Here is an 18010-nt window from a genome sequence, read left to right on the forward strand (position 1 = left end):
TAACTATTGTTTGATGTTTATGAAAAGCTTTGCCTTCTTTAGAGAAAATTCTAAATACACAGAAGTAGATAGAAGACTATAACATCAACATTTTTGCTGATTCCTCAGTCCTGGTGGCTCTGTGTAGCCAGGTAAATTAAGTTATTACAGAATTTGCACTTGGGGTTTAAATCCTCCTCATAGTCAATCTACCCACTCTTTCTCGGGGCTTGGATATAAATTTATGTAGGAATAAGAAGTCTTATTCTGGGAAGCCTAGCCCTAGACTGGAATTTGGTATTTAAGGTTCTGTTTTGAGACTCCTAGTCATAGGACATATGGTTCAGACAGATTCACAAGATTTATTGTTATATTCATAATAATAAAATTTACTTGGATTTTCTTTTAATTGGATTCCTTTTCTTTTCTTTTTTTTTTTTTTTTCCAGTAAGCATGTACTGAATACCTCCTGTGTATAAGTTACTTTGCAGAGTTTAATGGGAGTATCAAGTTATATAAGATTACCTCTAAGCAACATGCAAAGACAACACACAGCTTGGGTTACTGATCAGCTTTGTCAGTTACTCATGTTTGAAGTGTATTACTTACAAAATTTCACCTTTTATTTGGGAAAATGTGGTATTTTGCTTTCATTTCTTAAGCTAATTTATTTTGGTAATATAGGAATAGCTGTGTAATTTATAAAGAATTTTAGGCTTATTGGTCTTTGAAAATAATATTGCTTCACTAATTTTGAACTTTAAGAATTAATTCCAGATCAACTATTTAGTGTCTACTAAAGAACATTTGAGATTATTAGGACCTCATTTCATATTTCAAGGAATTTACAATTTAGTCATTTATTTATTTCTTCTTCCAATGATAGAAATTAGTAAAGAAGTTTTTAATAGAGTAATATATTTTTAAGGTTCTGTATTAATTTGGTAATTGTAATGAAACATTTTCAAATTTCAGGTCTGCAACATTTGTATTCTCTAAAGCAAACTCATACTGTCTTTCACTGCTTAATTCTCACGATCATTGCATTAAGTAGCAAGATGAATGAATTAAAAATGTTAAGGGAAATTGTGGTATTAAAGATAACCACTAAAGATTAACCATATGTGCTCAAGACACCTTAAAACTTAATCTAGGAAAGAAGTTTCTGATCAATATAATTTTTAAATTTATACTTGTCCCTTTGATTTTCATAGTGTTTTAGTTAGAGCTACTTCCTTTGTGTGTTTTTATACTCTAAAAATAAAATCAAAAGTGTATGTATTTAAAAGACATGAAACCCTAACTTTTTAAAGTTAGTTGATATTTATAGAATAACTTTAATATAGCATCTATTTTATCATTCATGCTTTTTTTTATCATTAAGGATTAAATTCTAAATTACTGTTTTTATCCAAGAAATCATACATTGAAACTCTTAATGGAAATTTCTTTAATTAAGATGACTTTTTAAATTTTACAGTGTTTTAAATGACTTAGTTTGTAATGATTATAAATACATTGCTGGAGCCTATTTTTAGCTCATAAATAAATGCTCAGTACTTGGGAAATGGCAATATGGGTAATTCGTATCTATGCAATTATTAATGGACAGTAAATGTATATACATGTCTGTCAGTAAATATCAGGTTAACTGGTTTTTATGTCAGCAGACTGAGAACTATGAGCAGAGAATACGTGAGCAACAGGAACAGCTGTCACTTCAACAAACTATTATTGACAAGCTAAAATCACAGTTACTCCTTGTGAATTCCAGTCGAGGTATGCTTATGTTAATTTTTTATGTATTTCTGAAACTTCTTGGAGAAAAGAAAGGTGGTGGTGAAATTTTTGTATTTTATTTCTCCATTGTTTCTCAATAGTTCTGATATTTTAATAACTGTAGTGCAGTTACTTACTATATTTATTTAAGAAATGAACACTTGCAGGAAATGGGAAAATGGATATGGACAGATACTATATGGTGGAACTCTAAGTTGACAGAACTTCCTAGAAGTCAATTTGGCAATAAATAGCAAAAGCTTTTAAAATGTCTGTGCCTTTTAAACCAAAAATTCAAGTTCTTAGAATGTATCATAAGAAAGTATTTCTTTAAGTACTCAAAGATATATATGCAAGAATGCTCATCACAGTATAATTTTCTAATAATGGAAGACTAGAAATAGAGAAATGTTCAGTAGTTAAATATTACAGTCATTCATGTAGTGAACAGCTATATAGCCAAGAAAAGTGGTAATAGGTATTCGCTTACTAACATGAGACATATTCATGATATATAGCAAAATGAGCAAAGCAAGATAAATAATAAGTGTAATTTTATTTTATCTGTGCAAAAACAAAGATTCTTGTGTGAATTTATATGTACTGAAAGAGAAAAATTCTGATAAAATATAAATCAAAATGTTAGCAAGAATAATTCACAGATAAAAATTGTGGGTAGCTTTTATTTTTTATTCTTTTTGGCATGACTGTATTTTTCTAATATTTTTATAATAAGCATGAAGTAGTTATGCAAATAATTATCTTAAATAAATGCATACCTGAAAATATGACATATAAAAGTTTAATTCCTGTTACTGATGGTAAGCTAAAGAGAGCATACTTCTAGTTTTCTAAATTCTACATATTTTATATACTACTGATATTGGAAGAGTAAGGGTTTTTTGAATTTAGTGGGAATGAAAAAAATTTTGAAGCAAATATGCTAAAATCTAAAGGGGCAAATCTAAATTGTCAAAATAACTTACTTAAAGAATTTTTTAAACTCATAGGTTAAAATCTCTACTCTTTAAAATTAGGGCTTTGGATTTGTATTCTTTTTACTTTTCCAGGTGGTACCAAAAACAAAGATTTCCCACTTATATCCAAGAGGCTTTTATCTTACAGATAATAGTTATGGCTGTGTTCCCCTGCGTGAAGACAGTGAAGCAAAGAAGAATAATTTGACTCTTGATGAGCCACATGAGAAAGGAAAATCAGGAATACCAAGAGAAAATGAATCAAAGGTAGGCTGTGCTGCCAGTTTATTCCCTGAGGGAAATAAGTGAGAAATCAGGTCCCATAGACTTCCTGAATTACTTTCTCAGTATTCTGTCACAATTAGGAGTGAGCAGGAACCAGGAAGAAAGTAGACAAAATTCTTTTCAACCTTAACATTGCTTCTGCAAAAACCAAAGTTCAAATGGTGATACATAACACGTCTTCTTCATTTTATTTTCCTGGAGTGGATCCACGACTGGAATTCTAAACAGAAGTTCTGTATATACAAACAAATGACTTACATGTTCCTAAATAGAAGCACTACTTCCAAGTAAAATAGAGGCTTAAATTTCATATTTCCTACTTTTCTCTTTTCTATTATCATAGGCATTTAACAAAGAAATAAAAGATTTAACAAACAAAGGTTAAACTAAGAAAGTAAGACACAGATGATTCTGGGCTAGAAAATAGCACTCCAGCTTTCCAATTGCCTTTGCTTAATTAAAACACAAAATCCATGTAAAAAGCTTAAGCAAAAATCTTCACTAAAGCAATGTAGAGAGGAATATTGCATATCTGCAGACATGTACAAGGATGTTCATGCTACATGGGTTAGAAACAACCTAAACATCCATCAAGAGCAGAATGGCCCATCTTTACAATTAAACATTTTAGAAGAATTAAACTAAATACTTATATGTTAATATGCCTAGATTTCAAAAACAAGGTTGAATAAAAAATGGAAATTACAAAATGATAAATTGGGAATAATTAATGTAGGTTTTTCAATCATATAAAACATTCTGACATCATTTATAAAAACACAAATATGTAGTAAAACTATGAAAACATAGACAGGGAGGGTGTACACATCTCCCAGTTCATAGTTCTTTATTCAGAATCATTATTGGGTTTTTAACTTTCTTGTTTGTTTGTTTTGGGGGGGTAGTTAGGTTTATTTATTTTTTAATTTATTTTAATGGAAGTACCAGGGATTGAACCCAGGACCTTGTGCATGCTAGGCATGCACTCTACCACTGACCTATACCCTCCTCACCAAGAATCATTATTGGTTTTTTTATTTGAATCATTTAGCTCTCTTCTCCCCCACTCCAATTTCCATTTATCTAAAAATGCTAATAAAGACAAGAAACCATGACACTGGAATATGTTTAGGTTTATTTTGCAAAAGACAAAATTCAGGAATGCTGCTTATAAATTTAGTGCTTAAGTAAATAATGTTTACAGTCCATTTTCCTATTTCTAGGACTTCTATATGTCATTGTTTACCATTAATTTTTAGTCAAAATTCTTATATTTATTACAATTTTAACATTTCTTTGAAGATAATAAAATATCTCCAGTTCAAAATACATACAAGGTATTTCTGAAAATAGCAATCTAGATTAGAACAAAAGGGATGATGTGAAAAGCTCTAACGTATATTAATAGTATAATTTATTTTAAACTTGGATAATTTGTCATTATTTATAAAAGTTTTCAGTTTGTCAATTAGTGTTCAAAGGGAATCTTCAATAGAATTCTTTTTTTTTCTTCTTTTGAGTAAAGGTGGATTTATTTAGAAATACATACTGCATAGAATGTAGGCTGTTTCAAAAGGCAAAAGAAAGGCCATGAGGTGTGGGGGTTGGGTGCTCAAATTAAAGTAAAAGTAGTTACATACTCCATAGACAAGAGTGCAGGCCATCTCCGAAGATGAGGGAGTGAGAGGTGGCCACGAGGCACTGTGTTGCCAGTTGTTTATGGGAACAGAATTCTTTTTTAAATGACATTGGTTTTAATTTGTAAGATATTTTTATCTATAAAATATGTATCTGGACACCTGGGCTGAAATTAAGTGTAAGAAACAGAAATCATGTCAAAGATAGCTTATTTCCAAAAAATTAATAATGTTGCATCAATTGTAACTTATATTTGTGGACAGACAATAAGAGGGAAAAAATCTAAATCTCCAACTAAGAAATAAATCTAAATTCAGTGAGTTCTCTTAATTATCTTTACTAATAGGAAAAAGATTTATTTGCCACTTATTTAATACTTTGAATAGCTCATCAACTCAGTCTTCTTATACTATGATAAAAGTTAATGGTCTTATATTTCAACTTTCTCATCTTTCTTTATACATATAGAGCCAAAGTGCTAATGAGGCCTAAATATGTAAAGGATTAAAGAGAAAAGAAAATACATTTTAAAAGAATGGATAAATTGGATTTGTTGAATATTTAAGAGCTGGCTGTATATTCATTGTAAACAATTAAGCTGAATTTAGAAAAATACTGGCCAATTGAAATTAAAATGTTTTCCATTGGCATATATGTTGATCTATGCTTATTAAGTTATAATTAAATTGACTTTTAGCTAATACAAGTGAAATCCTTTCCTGAAGAACTTTGAATGATGTGGATATATTAGGGTTTTTCCAAAATGAAAACATTCCATATTGGTTGGTTGCAATTTTGCAAAAGTATGCACGTACACACAAGACAAGAACTAGAAGGCAGTATGCAGAAATGCTAAGGGAATGGTACAGTTTTTTTGTTTTTAACATGCTTTTATATTATTAGTCTTTTCAAAAACTAACTGATTTTAGAAATCACATTCCCAGTCAGTTGGCCTACCCTCTGTAATGGATCAGCAAGTTAATAGAAATCCTTTGAACTAGTAACAGAAGGAAGCTACTACTACCCACCTACAGCGCTTTCCTCCTCCTGTTGGTGGGTAGTTTGAAGATTTGTTTTCTTTAGACTGTTTATCTTGCTTATCTTGGTTAGGATATTTGAGAAGGGAAAGACCCTTAGACATTTTGGCAAATGACCACTCAGGCTGCCTTGGAAAATGAGACACAGAGTAGAGGGAAAAGGAAGGAGTATATTGAGGGGAAAGAGGCCCTTTTAGAAAATTATATTTGAGAAACGTGAAATTTATAGTTGAGTTTTTGTTCTTGGTAATCCTACACAAAGAGCATGCAAGAGCGGTTGATTTCTAAAAGGACATATAGAAGTCAAGATAGCAGAACCTGTATCATTGGATGACCCTTAGTATTCTCCTTATAGTTCAGAAGCATTACAGAAGTATTCAGTTTAATGGAAAACCTGAGTTTCACTTCTTGTACACAACAGTAGTTTGCTCAGTATTTCTTGATGAGCTAGGATTCATTGTATTATCAGTCATATAACAAAGTACCCCAAATTTACCCCAATACTTAGCAACAGCTATTTATTGTCTCACTTTCTGTGGGTCAGAAATTCAGGAGTGACTTAGCTGCGTGGTTCTGATTCAGGATCTCATGTGATTGAAGTCAGATGACTGAAGCCCTTGCCCATAGTGGGAGGATCCACTTTCAGGATGGCTCACTCACATGACTGTTGGCAGGAGACCTCACCATATGATCCTCTCCTCACAGAGTGCCAGCTATCTTCTAAGAAATCTAAGAGAGCATGGAGGAAGCCACTGTACTTTCTACAGTCTAGTCTCTAAAATCACATACCTTCACTTCCACTTCATTCTGTTCATTAGAAATAAGTCACTAAGTGCTCCAGAGACAAGGAAATAAGCTCTTCATCTTGAAAGAAAGAATCAAAGATTTTGTAGACTTATTTTAAAAGCATCCCAGGGATTGCAGATTGTGGTGTGTAGAAGAGGGTATCAGAGATCAAGGGTGTGGTGGGGAGTGGTACTTCATTTGCCATATGATAAATATTAATGAAAGGTAAAGGAACCTGGCAGAACTTAATAATCAATTCAGCTTCCTGAATCCTATCATTATTAATCTCAGAGGAAAGAAATATCATAATTTATCTTGAGAATAATTTCAGAAATTCTGTTATGAATATAGACGTTCCAGGGATTAGCTGAGCAGTGCTTTAGAGAATCAAGAAACTGTTGCATGTTATTACTTACTCTCTTTTATAACTGATTTTTAAAATTAAAAATATTTATATGTAAGAAATCAAATAACACAAAAATATACACACTTATTCTTGACAAAGACTACTATCTCGTTTGCAGGACACCATTGTCAGACATAGTAACATATGTCATGACAGTTATTATTTAACAAATTATAGTTTAATGTAAATACATATTGGCATTGTTTAATTCACTTTTTTTTAAACTACGATTGTAATATACTGGGTCATTTTTATGATCTTAGAAATGAGATATTTTAATAATACTGTTTCTGGGAAGCACTTCAGTTGCCAAACTGAATGCTATCCTTGATGTCTAGGGTTTGACAAAAAATTTTGCCCTCATCTTTCTATCCTATTTTTTGTTTTTGTAGAAGTTATACAAAAGTCTAGAATGTTTTGATGCAAGAAAAAATGTAGAGTGCAGTAATATAGAATACATAAAAGAATTTGGGGATATTGGTAATTTTTCTTTACTCATTCATTCAGTAACTCTGAACTGCCCTCCGACTTAGAGTCTTAGTTTAATAACCAAAATAGACATTATTGAATGTTGTAAAGTTATTTCAGATTCTAGGATCCAAGATATGAAGTAGATTATAGTATGAGTTTATTTGAAGTTTTAACTATTTAGAGATCATGTGTTCATGTGTACAAAGAGCTTTTATTTAATTTTTTTAGAGGAGGTACTGGTGATTGAACCCAGGACTTCATGCATGCTCAGCATGTGCTCTAGCACTTTGAGCTATACCCTCCCCACAAAGAGCTTTTTTATGCTTTATTTGTTTTTCTATATACATGATTTATTCTTTTTATATATCTTTTTTCGTCTGAGTTACAAGCTTTAGTCAAAAATTTAAAAACACAAAGAATGCAGTTGTTACTGAAAGATGCCAGACAGTTGGCAGAATTCTAATGTAGCTACTATCATTGTGATTAGATCAGCAGATACATGGTAGCTTTGAGCAGGAAAGATTTTGTAGGTTTAGAATAGTAAAACAGTGATGAAGCTGGGGAGCTGCCATCAGTGCTAACATTAAGGAAATAAGATTGCTGTACCTGGCAACTGCAAGTAAATATAGAAGCTCTGACATGTTTGAAGAAAGCTGATGTCTGAAAATTCACTTGTCAGTCACTTAGACAAAAAGTATTTCTTGAACTCCGTTTATTTGCCCAGTCTTGCTAGTCCTGGATAGGAATACAAAAAAAGAGTAAGACAAGATCTGTCCCCTTTAAGGAGCTACAGTCTGGTTGGGGAAACAAAGATTTGGAGACCCAAAAGCAATTAGCAAGCATTATGACAATGTAAAGTCCTAATTACATGACAAAATGAAATCCTAATTATCAATTTATGGTACAGAGAAAACATATAGGACCTTAATTTAAAAATAAAAACTCCCACTGAGCTGAAAGTAGGCTTGAGCAGGTGCTCAACATTTAGTTTAAGTAGGGAAAAGAAAACAAATTCTTAACTTGCTTATATCTTGGTAGTTAGTATGTGCATAGATATGTAGACTTAAATTTTCTGCAGTATTTTAATGGAAGAAGAATAATTTCTAGGCAAGAATCAGTATTATTCCAGGCCACTTTGGAGAACATTAAATAAACTGAAAGCTAAAACGGAGGGTTTTGGAAGAACAATTTCATTTACTATAACCTTTTTTAAATTATTGACATAATTATGACTTGAGAGGAGAGAGTGCTTCTTAACCTTTTTGTTAACTTTAATCTATGGACAGTTTTAGTGAGAGACATTTACCCATGATGTGTTTCTCGAGTTACTATGTATGACATTTTCTACAGGAAGTGTATGAACTTTAACCTGATTTGCTTTCTGGGCTTCTGTAGCTTATAAAATCCTAGTCTCACAAGTTTAGGTCTTGGATGGCATCCCCATCCTTGAACTGTTCATATCTCATATACTCTGGACTTGAGGTGCACCTCCCACTCAGGGATCTCCATCTGAGTTTCAGGCCCCCATAGCTTCTCTCAGCGCTCTGGATACTTTCTGTATCGCAAATCTCTTTGGTTAAATAGCTATATATTGTCAGGTACCTGATTTTATATACATTGTAAAGGCTTTAGAGTATCATATACAGGTATATGATAAAAATGTTTTTATTATTTGAAAAAAAGTTAAAAACTAGACCATTAGTCAAGATATGTAACTATCAAGTGGTTTCCGTGGCGAAGCAAATGTGGTTTGTATTATCTTTATCATAGTACCTTTCTTCAGAGAAGAACTTGAAAAAAATATGACTACTTATGTTCATTACTCAAGTTTAAAAAAAAAATTATCCCTATATTCCTTTAATGCTTGATTCCTCCTTTTTGTAATCTTTTATTAAATAGAAATGCCCACAATGCAGTGGCATATGCCAGTCTAGCCTGGGGATTCCAGAGCATTGGAGAAGATGTGCATGTGTATAGCAACGTGGCTTCTTGGTCAGAGCAAATGTCCCATTCCTCCTGGTTTTATTTCTGGAGATTGGATCAAATATGCCTTCTTTTTATATATAACACTTCTATATTACTTTTCTTTTGAGATTAGTCTTGCTTATAGACTCTCTGGTAGAGTAATAATTAGAAGGAAAAAAGTTACTTTCAGCAAGTTCATTTATTAAAGTTCAGAGTTTTTCCCAAAGTGTTATAATAAATATATCATGAACTCTAAGGGAAAAAAATGTTGATTTCCAAAGCATTTTAATATTTACATTGAAACTTCTGTTGTAGAAATTGTTTGCAAAGCTGAATTAGTAATCCATCATAACCCTTTCCTGTTCTGGGTCTCTTAATATATAATTTTAGGGTTTTTGCTTTGTTATTAATACTGGAAATAATTTTTGAGAGGAGAAGAAAATGAGAAGCAGCATATCACTGTTTAAATTCTTTTCCTTGGCTTCTAAACAAATTTGAATATCTCTAATGTGGCTTTTCTCCCCTTATTTCCCCTTATTGTACCCTTTCTCATATTTCCCATTTTTCTTTTTTCTACTCTTCTCCAGAGCCTACAAACAGAGTTGGTATATTCTATTCAGCCTTAATTTCTTTTGACTAAGGCATGAAAGGCTGTTTTTTCAACCTCAGCAGGTTAGGGCTGTTCCCCTAAAACAATCTAGTTTCTCTTATTAATGTAATCTGTTATCCCAAAAGTTCTCAAAGTCTATTTTGAAGGTGTTTGTTTTTCAGAGTTAGAAATCCTTCTGCATTTGATCTGTTGTGATATGTTGTGGTGGGTGGTTTTGGGGTTTGGGGGCTTTGGGGGGTTTTTTGGTTGAATTACATGGAGAACATCCAGCCTTACATAGATATGTTGTTGGGAAAGGGAAGAGTATTTTAATAATCTTTTTAGAAATTGTGGATATTCTTCTTTGATACTATACCCAAACTTGATAGTGGTAGTTTCTTAAATGTTAGCTGCAGTATAAAAGCTGAAACCAACAGACTTTTCCGCTACTTTAAAAGCCATTGGTCTGTCTTATACTTTGTATGTATCATTTACTTCATTATGATTTTGTAGCATCATAAATTGGTCATTAGGAAAATATTGGTTCACTGAGCTCTGCAGATCTTCCAAATATTGACTTATTTCATGCTGTAATATTTTAAATCGCATTTAACATCATCAATTATCAGAAGAGTCTTTTTACTGGGCAGCTGTCAAGGTTACTGTAACAGGTGTGAGTTTTTCAAAATTTTCACTTGAATACTTAAATTTTTTCATAGACAACAAATCTTGCCAGTTGTTTTCCTTAAAGTAAGAAACTAGCTTCATTTGCTTTTGAGAAAGTGTCTGAATAACCATAGCTTGCATGATAGTCATTCTTTCAAATGAAAAATGGCATTCCATTAAAAAAGTGACTGGCTCAGCTTGCAGCTCAAACAAACACTAGCACAAGTGCTTTTCCCCAAGACGGCTCTGTACTTCAGTATGAAACATAAGTCCTTTGTGTATATTTCCCATTTTGTCACATGTAATATTAAAAAATGTTAACTTGGGATCAAAATTCAATAAAATTAATAATTTTTACTGTGTCATCAAGGACATTCTGAGGTGAAACGCTTCTTTTTTTTACTGGATGTATGGCATTGAAGAGTAAATAACTACAGTTTGGTACCATGGTGTTGGTCATACTCAGGCATCAGCAGTTTTACTCATCATTGCTTCTGCATCATTAGTATAAATGTCAACACAGTAAAAAAAAAAAATTTTTTTTAAAGGCAAATGATACCTAATACTGTTGTGACAGTTGTTGACCCCATGTATTTCAGTGTCTGGGATTTGATTTTACCCTACCTACAAGCTAATAAGTTAAACGGTTACTACTTCATGGATGCTGGAAGAAGACACAAGACTCTTGAATCAGAGAAAAGAGGTCTTTGTTATTCATAGAACAGTGAGCAATAAGAGCATTATATTTACATTGGTCCCATGGTAGAGGACACAAGGAAGACCCAGATGGTTGCCTACATATGCAATGGATTGCATTAAAGGAGAGAAACTGGGACGAGGGTATAGATTAGTAGTAAAGTGCATGCCTAGCATGCACAAGATCCTGGGTTCAATTCCCAGTACCTCTGTTTAAAAAAAAATTTTCAATAAAATAAATAAATGAACAAATAGATAAACCTAAAGTTACCTCCCCCCATTTAAATAAGTAAGTAAGTAAGTAAGTAAGTAAGCAAGTAAGTAAGTAAGTAAGTAAGTAAGTAAGTAAATAAATAAATAAATAAATAAATAAATAAATAAATAAATAAAGGACAGAAACAGTTGAGCTTGGGAAACCTACCATTTTATAGCAAGCAGTAAGCAGCCTGCTTGTTGGCCAAGAGGGAGACATCCTTCAAGTTTGTGCTTTGCAAACACAACCCTGAGAAATGTCCCAGGTAAAGGGACAATCAGAGCCTTATATTCTTGGCACACATAGCAGAAATGTGCAGGAACACTCAGGGCCCATGCAGATTTCCTGTCCCAACAGTGCATCCCTTGAAGGGATCTCAAGACCCACAGTGAACCTAGATCGTATTTTGAGAACCACTGGTTTTACCAGATTATAATTTCCTGTTAGAAAAATCACGTTAACTTTTTTCCTCAGTAAGTTATTTACTTTTCATCCTACTGAAAAAATGTCAGGTTCTTAAGAGTTCTTTAGCATCTCAGGTACCCTTATTTGTGCATAGAGGTCATGGAGCTTGCTTATCAGTTCCTTTCACATTTATTGAGTACTTACTTGTTTTACATCTTTATACTGTAAATCATAATACCTGTAAATTAATCCTGGTTACTTATCTACACATACTGTATTAAGTCTAAAGTAAACTAAACTGCCTCTAATCTGTTAAAAGATAGTGTGGTGAGTGATGTATTTCTTGAAGTGTTCTACAGAACCCTAGACCTGTGAAATGCTGCGTACTATGTATTCTCTGTGGTAATTTTTAAAGGCACAAGAATATACTATAGGATCTGAAATCAACAGTAAGAAAATAACTTAGCTTCATTTTACCACAAAGTCTCTAGCTAGCACTTTTCCCAATACTGTATTTTAACAACTCCTACTGAACTTGTAGTCCCCTTGAAGATATTGCTAGAATTTGGTGGAAGAGAGATGGGGAAGGCTCACCTGGTTTTTCATTTGCAACTAATAGGTTATATTCTCTCAACTTATTTGTTGCTTTGCTTAAGGCACTCTTGCCATGTTATAAAAGCTGATTTTTTCCCTGAAAGACTTTTTTCTTTGCCAATTAGAAATCTTTTCGTACACTTGATACTTTGCTCTAAGATAGATCGATCGATCGATCAATCCTAGAATCCTAATGAATCTATTATAAGTGGTTCCCAGGCATTCTGTAAGTCATTAACCTGTGGTTTTTGTTTTTTCTTTTTCTTTCCTGGTTAAGTTCTTCTGGAAAACCAAATAATTTCAAGATGGATATCTTTTGTTTTCTCTCTCTGGTTGTGTTTATCAATGGTGGTGTGATTTTTGTATTCCATATTGGATGGGTTCACCCACTGTTATTTCTACCCCTAATTGCTCTTTACTATTTAACAGTATTTCCCTCTGTGTTCCATCCAAATAATGCCACAGGGGTCACAGGCTTGTCCAAATTCCCTGACAGTGTCATCTAGCACGTACTCCTGCTGGACGTAGTAGTAGTCCTGTTGCTTTCCCTTCTTGCTGCTGCTGATTGAACATTCTCTCCTCCCCTTTCCCCAAGCTGCAGCCTCAGAATCCCTCTTTTTGTCCCCAGCTCTTGTGACTCATCTTGTTCTGAGGACAAAGTGAAAACTTTATAAAGCTGAGTCTAAAACTCCACCCTACATTTTGGTAAATATCCATTTCTTTTTTACATGAAGAAAATAGTAGATTTTAATAGTTAGTTGTTTTCACTAAGTTCTTTCTTGGCAAAATAAAAAGTTGGTAGCCTTTTATAAGACCTGCAGTTTTGTTTTGAATTTCACTATTTCAGGAAAGCCTAAACTCCGTTTCTTTAAGGTTTTATATTGCCCTAAGATTTTTTGATGCTAAGCAGTATGGCCTTCATTAATAAAGGAAAATGAAGATTAGAAGTGTGAACCAGATTTGAGGAAGAGGTGATTATGTTATGTTTTAAATCTTGGTGCTCTACAGTAGACAGTAGAACAAGTGAAAATATATTGGACTGAAAGAGAATTTGGGAGTGGCTATCAGAGAGGGTGAGCCTGAAGATACAGACTTTAGGAAATGAATATTCAATAGATTTAACATGAGAATGAGTAATAAGGTGTATAATGGGGAGAACAGCGTACCCATGCCTGAACCTTAGAGAATGCCCGCATTTTTGGCCTACAAAGAACAGGGACTAATGAAAACACTAAAACTTAAGAAGGAAACCTAAATATTATACTGGTAGTCAAAGTCTCAAGAAGGAGCTGTTCCTAAGTGTGAAGTACTGTCAAATGAGCAGTAAGCAGAAGTAGAGCTTTAGGAAGTCATTGGATTGGTGATTAAGACATCTCAGGAAAATCGTGGGGAATCCTTAGAAGAATGGAGGGATTAAAACAGATCTGAGTTTGGGAGTTCATCTGTTACAAAGGAATGAGTGCCCAACAAACCAGTCCTCTATAGATAACATTAATAACTCTGTAGAGCACACACATAAAAAACAACTACCTGAGGACTTTGGATATAAACTTTGCATAGTTTGGAGAAGAGTGAAAATGTGGAGCATGTAATCAGCTCAGAGTAAATTCCCAGTTTTCTGTGGTTTTATCCTTTGTGGCCACAGATGCAGTGACTGAAATTCCAACTGAAAGCCCACCACCATTCTGGCTGGAAGAATCAGAAAGGAAAATGAGCCCAGAATAACCATGGTCACCAGAGTGAGAGGAGCCCCAGAGAGAAGAAAGCTAGGAAAAGAAAACCCACGTTCTGTGTTTAAACTCAGCCCAATTCTCTAGCTCTCCCTGAGCCCAAGGATGTGCAGGCAAACTGAAAGCAGTTTGCAGCTAAGACGTAAAGGAATGAACTGCGATCCGAGTTTTTGCTCTTCAGTGGAGTGACAATTTGGAGTCTGAGTGTAACCAACTTAATTGCCTGCAAAACCAAAAATACCAACCCCCTTTGGCACCATATAACATAATTTCTCTCCAACATAATATTTACCATGTTCAGAGTACAGTCCAAAATTAATTCAACATATGAAGAGTCAAGAAAATGTGACCTAATTTTAAGGAACAGATACCAACCCTAAGATGATGCAGATTTTGAGACTATCAGACAAGGATTTTAAATCAGCTACTGTAACTATGCCCAGTCTTCTATTAAGAAGCAGGAAGTTATTTAGGAGTCTTCTATTACGGAGGCAGGACAGGAAGAGAATTAAGGTTTTGAGAGGATAGAATTAACAGTAAGGTACACCATTGTCATGCTTTGTCAAATGGTTAACTTTTAATAACAAGTTTGAGAAATATTTAAACTATGAAATTTTGGTTAAGAAACTATTGCCGAATTGCCCATGTCAACAAATGATCTGGCTTGGCAGAACTTGAGTAAATCTGTCTAGTAAACCTATTTGAGGGTGTAAATTTTTACTTGGACATTCTTGAGCACAAAAAAGTCCATATCAAAGGTTTTTCCCTCTGTAGTATTTAAACGTCAAAACTTGGCATAATACTGTGCCTTATTTACTATAGAAAACTTTAAAATCAAAATACTTAATTCACAGGATTTTGTGGATTAAGTTAAGTAAGTAATATATGCAAATTGCTTAAATAACAGCTATTTTCATGAAGATATTTTATGTTCACCATGAAATGGTGTAACAAAATTTGTGACTAATGAAAAGGGTTTTCCCAGATAATTTCATTTTAAATGCAGTGTTTGAAGAAGGGAAGAGGGAAGCATGGAAAACCTTACTTTTTAAAGTTGGTCATTTATGTTATTTTTCTATTTTGCATTCATAAAAAGAGATTTTCACAATTCAGTATTTCTTCCTGTGAAGAAAATAAAGATTTTTTAAACTACTAAGAAAGACTCAAAAGACAGGGAGTAGGAAAGTGTTAATCTCACTCTGCTTCAAATTAACTTCGTGGAATTAAAATTATAGTAATTGTGCAGTACTGGTAAAGGAATTTATTTTTTTTTAATGTTTTATTGTTAACATTGAACTAATAGAGGCTTTGGGGGATTTACATTAAAACCAAAACTTTGAAAGACTTTGGAAGTGATTGGGATATTTAATTTTATTTCTATATTGTTTATTTTCTTGCCACTTTCTTTAGAACTCTGGGATGGATCCCATTTTGTCCTGGAATTGTTCCCGCCCTGGCAGTGGGTTTGCCTAGCACACTGACATGCGGAACAGACAAGGCTTTTAGGATTTTTGTTCCTTTTGCTTTTCTAGGTTTTTAGTAAAATTATTGAGGGTGAGAGAACCATAGATTTCACATGGCTGTAAGTTCTTATAAATACAATTTCCTTGTATTTTTTAAAATTATCTTTTGTCTTCAAACTTTTCTTTTACTGTGTCTTATATTCCTATCAAATCTCTTGTAATTTTTTTCTGTTCCTATTTTCTTTTCTCTTCCGTCTTAGCCTTTTTCTCACTTTCTCTCTAATTCAGCCATATTCAGTGCTTCCCTTCACCATAACATCTTTGTCTCAATATATCTAAAACTGGTAAATATTCAACTTCAGTTTCTCCTTTAACCTTTTATTCTTGATTTCAGAAATCTAAGTGATAAGTGAATCCTTATTTTCAGTTTCTTTTTCCACTGCTCATTTTTGCTTTTTCTGTAGTAAATTTTATCGAGTTAGTATTTATAACTATTCCACAATTTATATTCCCTTTACTAATCCATCTCATCTCACCGTGGCTTCTTTCTTGGTTTACATTGTTCCAAGTAAGAACATAACTCTCTTTTTTGTTTTTAAAATATAATCTCAGAAACGAAATCAAATATGGCTACACTCAGTTGCCTGAGCCACCTGAAAATAAATACTCTTATTGTGTGAAAGGATCTCAACCAGAGTGTGGAGGGAATTTTTCTTATGAACCCTGGAATAAAGCAATAGTCATTGCTATAGTTCAAACATACATCATTGAAAACTTACCACCTTAATTCAGTATTAGCCTTTTAAAGTTTAGATTTCTTCCATATGAGAGAATATACCAATAGGTATTAAGGAGTTTGAACTGAATTATCTTTAAAAGTTCCATAGCTCAATTTAATTTTGCTGACTTTAGTTGCGTAAAGTTTTTAAGAAGAAACATGATGCTGATTAAAATTTTTCATTGCGTTTCTATTTTCCCCCTGGCCTTGTGGCGGTATAAATTGACGAATAAAAATTGTATATATTTACGGTGTACAACATGATGCTTTGATATATGTATACATTATTAAATGATTATCACAGTCATCTTAGTAACATATCCATCACTTCACATAATTATCTTTCTTTTTTATTGTAGTGAAAACATTTAAGATTTACACTTGTAGCAAATTTCAAGTATACAATGTAGTAGTATTAACTGTAGTTGCTGTGCTATACATTAGATCTCCAGAACTTATTCATCCTGCATAACTGAAATTTTGTATTGTTTGACCAACATCTCCTGGTTGCCCCCACCTCCCAAACCCTAGCAACCACCATTCTACTCTGCTTCTATGAGTTCAGCTTTTTTAGCTTTCACATGTAAGTGAGATCATGCTGTAGTTTTCTGTGCCAGCCTTACTGCATGTAGCATGATGTCCTCCAGGTTTACCCATATTGTCTCAAGTGACAGGATTTCCTTCTTTTTTTTTTAAGGCTGCTGTATTCATTCTTAGAATACTCCTGTATACATATATGTAAACATATATTTGCACACAACATTCTACTGCATATCTACCACATTTTCTTTATCCATTCATCTATCGATGGACACTTAGATTGAATCCGTATCTTGGCTATTGTGACTCATCTCCTTATTTTTCATATTGGTTTATGAAAGGAACAAAATGTTTCTGCTTTTAGTACCAAATATTAAAAGGGCAGGCATTGGGGAAAATATACATTTCTTTCTTTGAAATGTTGATGTCTAACAGATCCTATATTCCAACACAAAAACATTTCCCAAGATCTTTCCATTAAGAATAAATGTGGTTTTGGACTAATGAAATATTAGCCACTTTTTGTTTTTTCTCCTTCTTAAATATCATTGCATATTCAACTAGGCCTTGAACAGAACATTTTTTTATATATATAATACACATCTATGAGAAGCTTAAACTGATTTACACTAAAACAAATTCTCCCAATTTACATAAGAGGAAATTTAAGGAATCATTTCACAACGTCTTCCAACTGTTTCAAATGGGTTTATCTTAATGATTTAGTTGAATGACTTATCCCCGTGCCATACTGGAAGTGTAAATGAAAAGTACGACGTGTAAAACTCTTATTTCAGTATTCATTCCACAAGTTCGCCATTTCCAAACTAGTACTTGGAACAGTTTATAATGTTAAGTATTTTAAGTTTTAGTACCTCAAAATAAATTCATTTGTTGAATGATTTAACGTTTAAAACCTCCAAAAATATAGTGTTCTGAGTTCTCTTGCTTTCTTATTTGAAGTTGTAATAAC

At 33.0% G+C, this 18010-nt stretch overlaps 1 protein-coding gene across 7 annotated transcripts in view; it reads left to right on the plus strand.

Annotated features, from left to right (window-relative positions):
• TANK (TRAF family member associated NFKB activator) overlaps positions 1-18010 on the plus strand; it is a 79825-nt gene that overhangs the window by 47551 nt on the left and 14264 nt on the right. For 5 of the 7 annotated variants that reach the window (XM_031451532.2, XM_031451534.2, XM_031451531.2 and 2 more), the window contains exons 3-4: positions 1647-1758; positions 2884-3002. In XM_031451532.2, coding sequence (XP_031307392.1) covers positions 1647-1758; positions 2884-3002 — 231 coding nt within the window. The remainder of the gene's footprint in view (positions 1-1646; positions 1759-2883; positions 3003-18010) is intronic. The other 2 variants (XM_031451536.2, XM_031451530.2) reach the window with 1 other exon arrangement.

Source organism: Camelus dromedarius, chromosome 4 (genome assembly GCF_036321535.1).
Source record: "Camelus dromedarius isolate mCamDro1 chromosome 4, mCamDro1.pat, whole genome shotgun sequence".
Lineage (NCBI taxonomy): Eukaryota > Metazoa > Chordata > Mammalia > Artiodactyla > Camelidae > Camelus > Camelus dromedarius.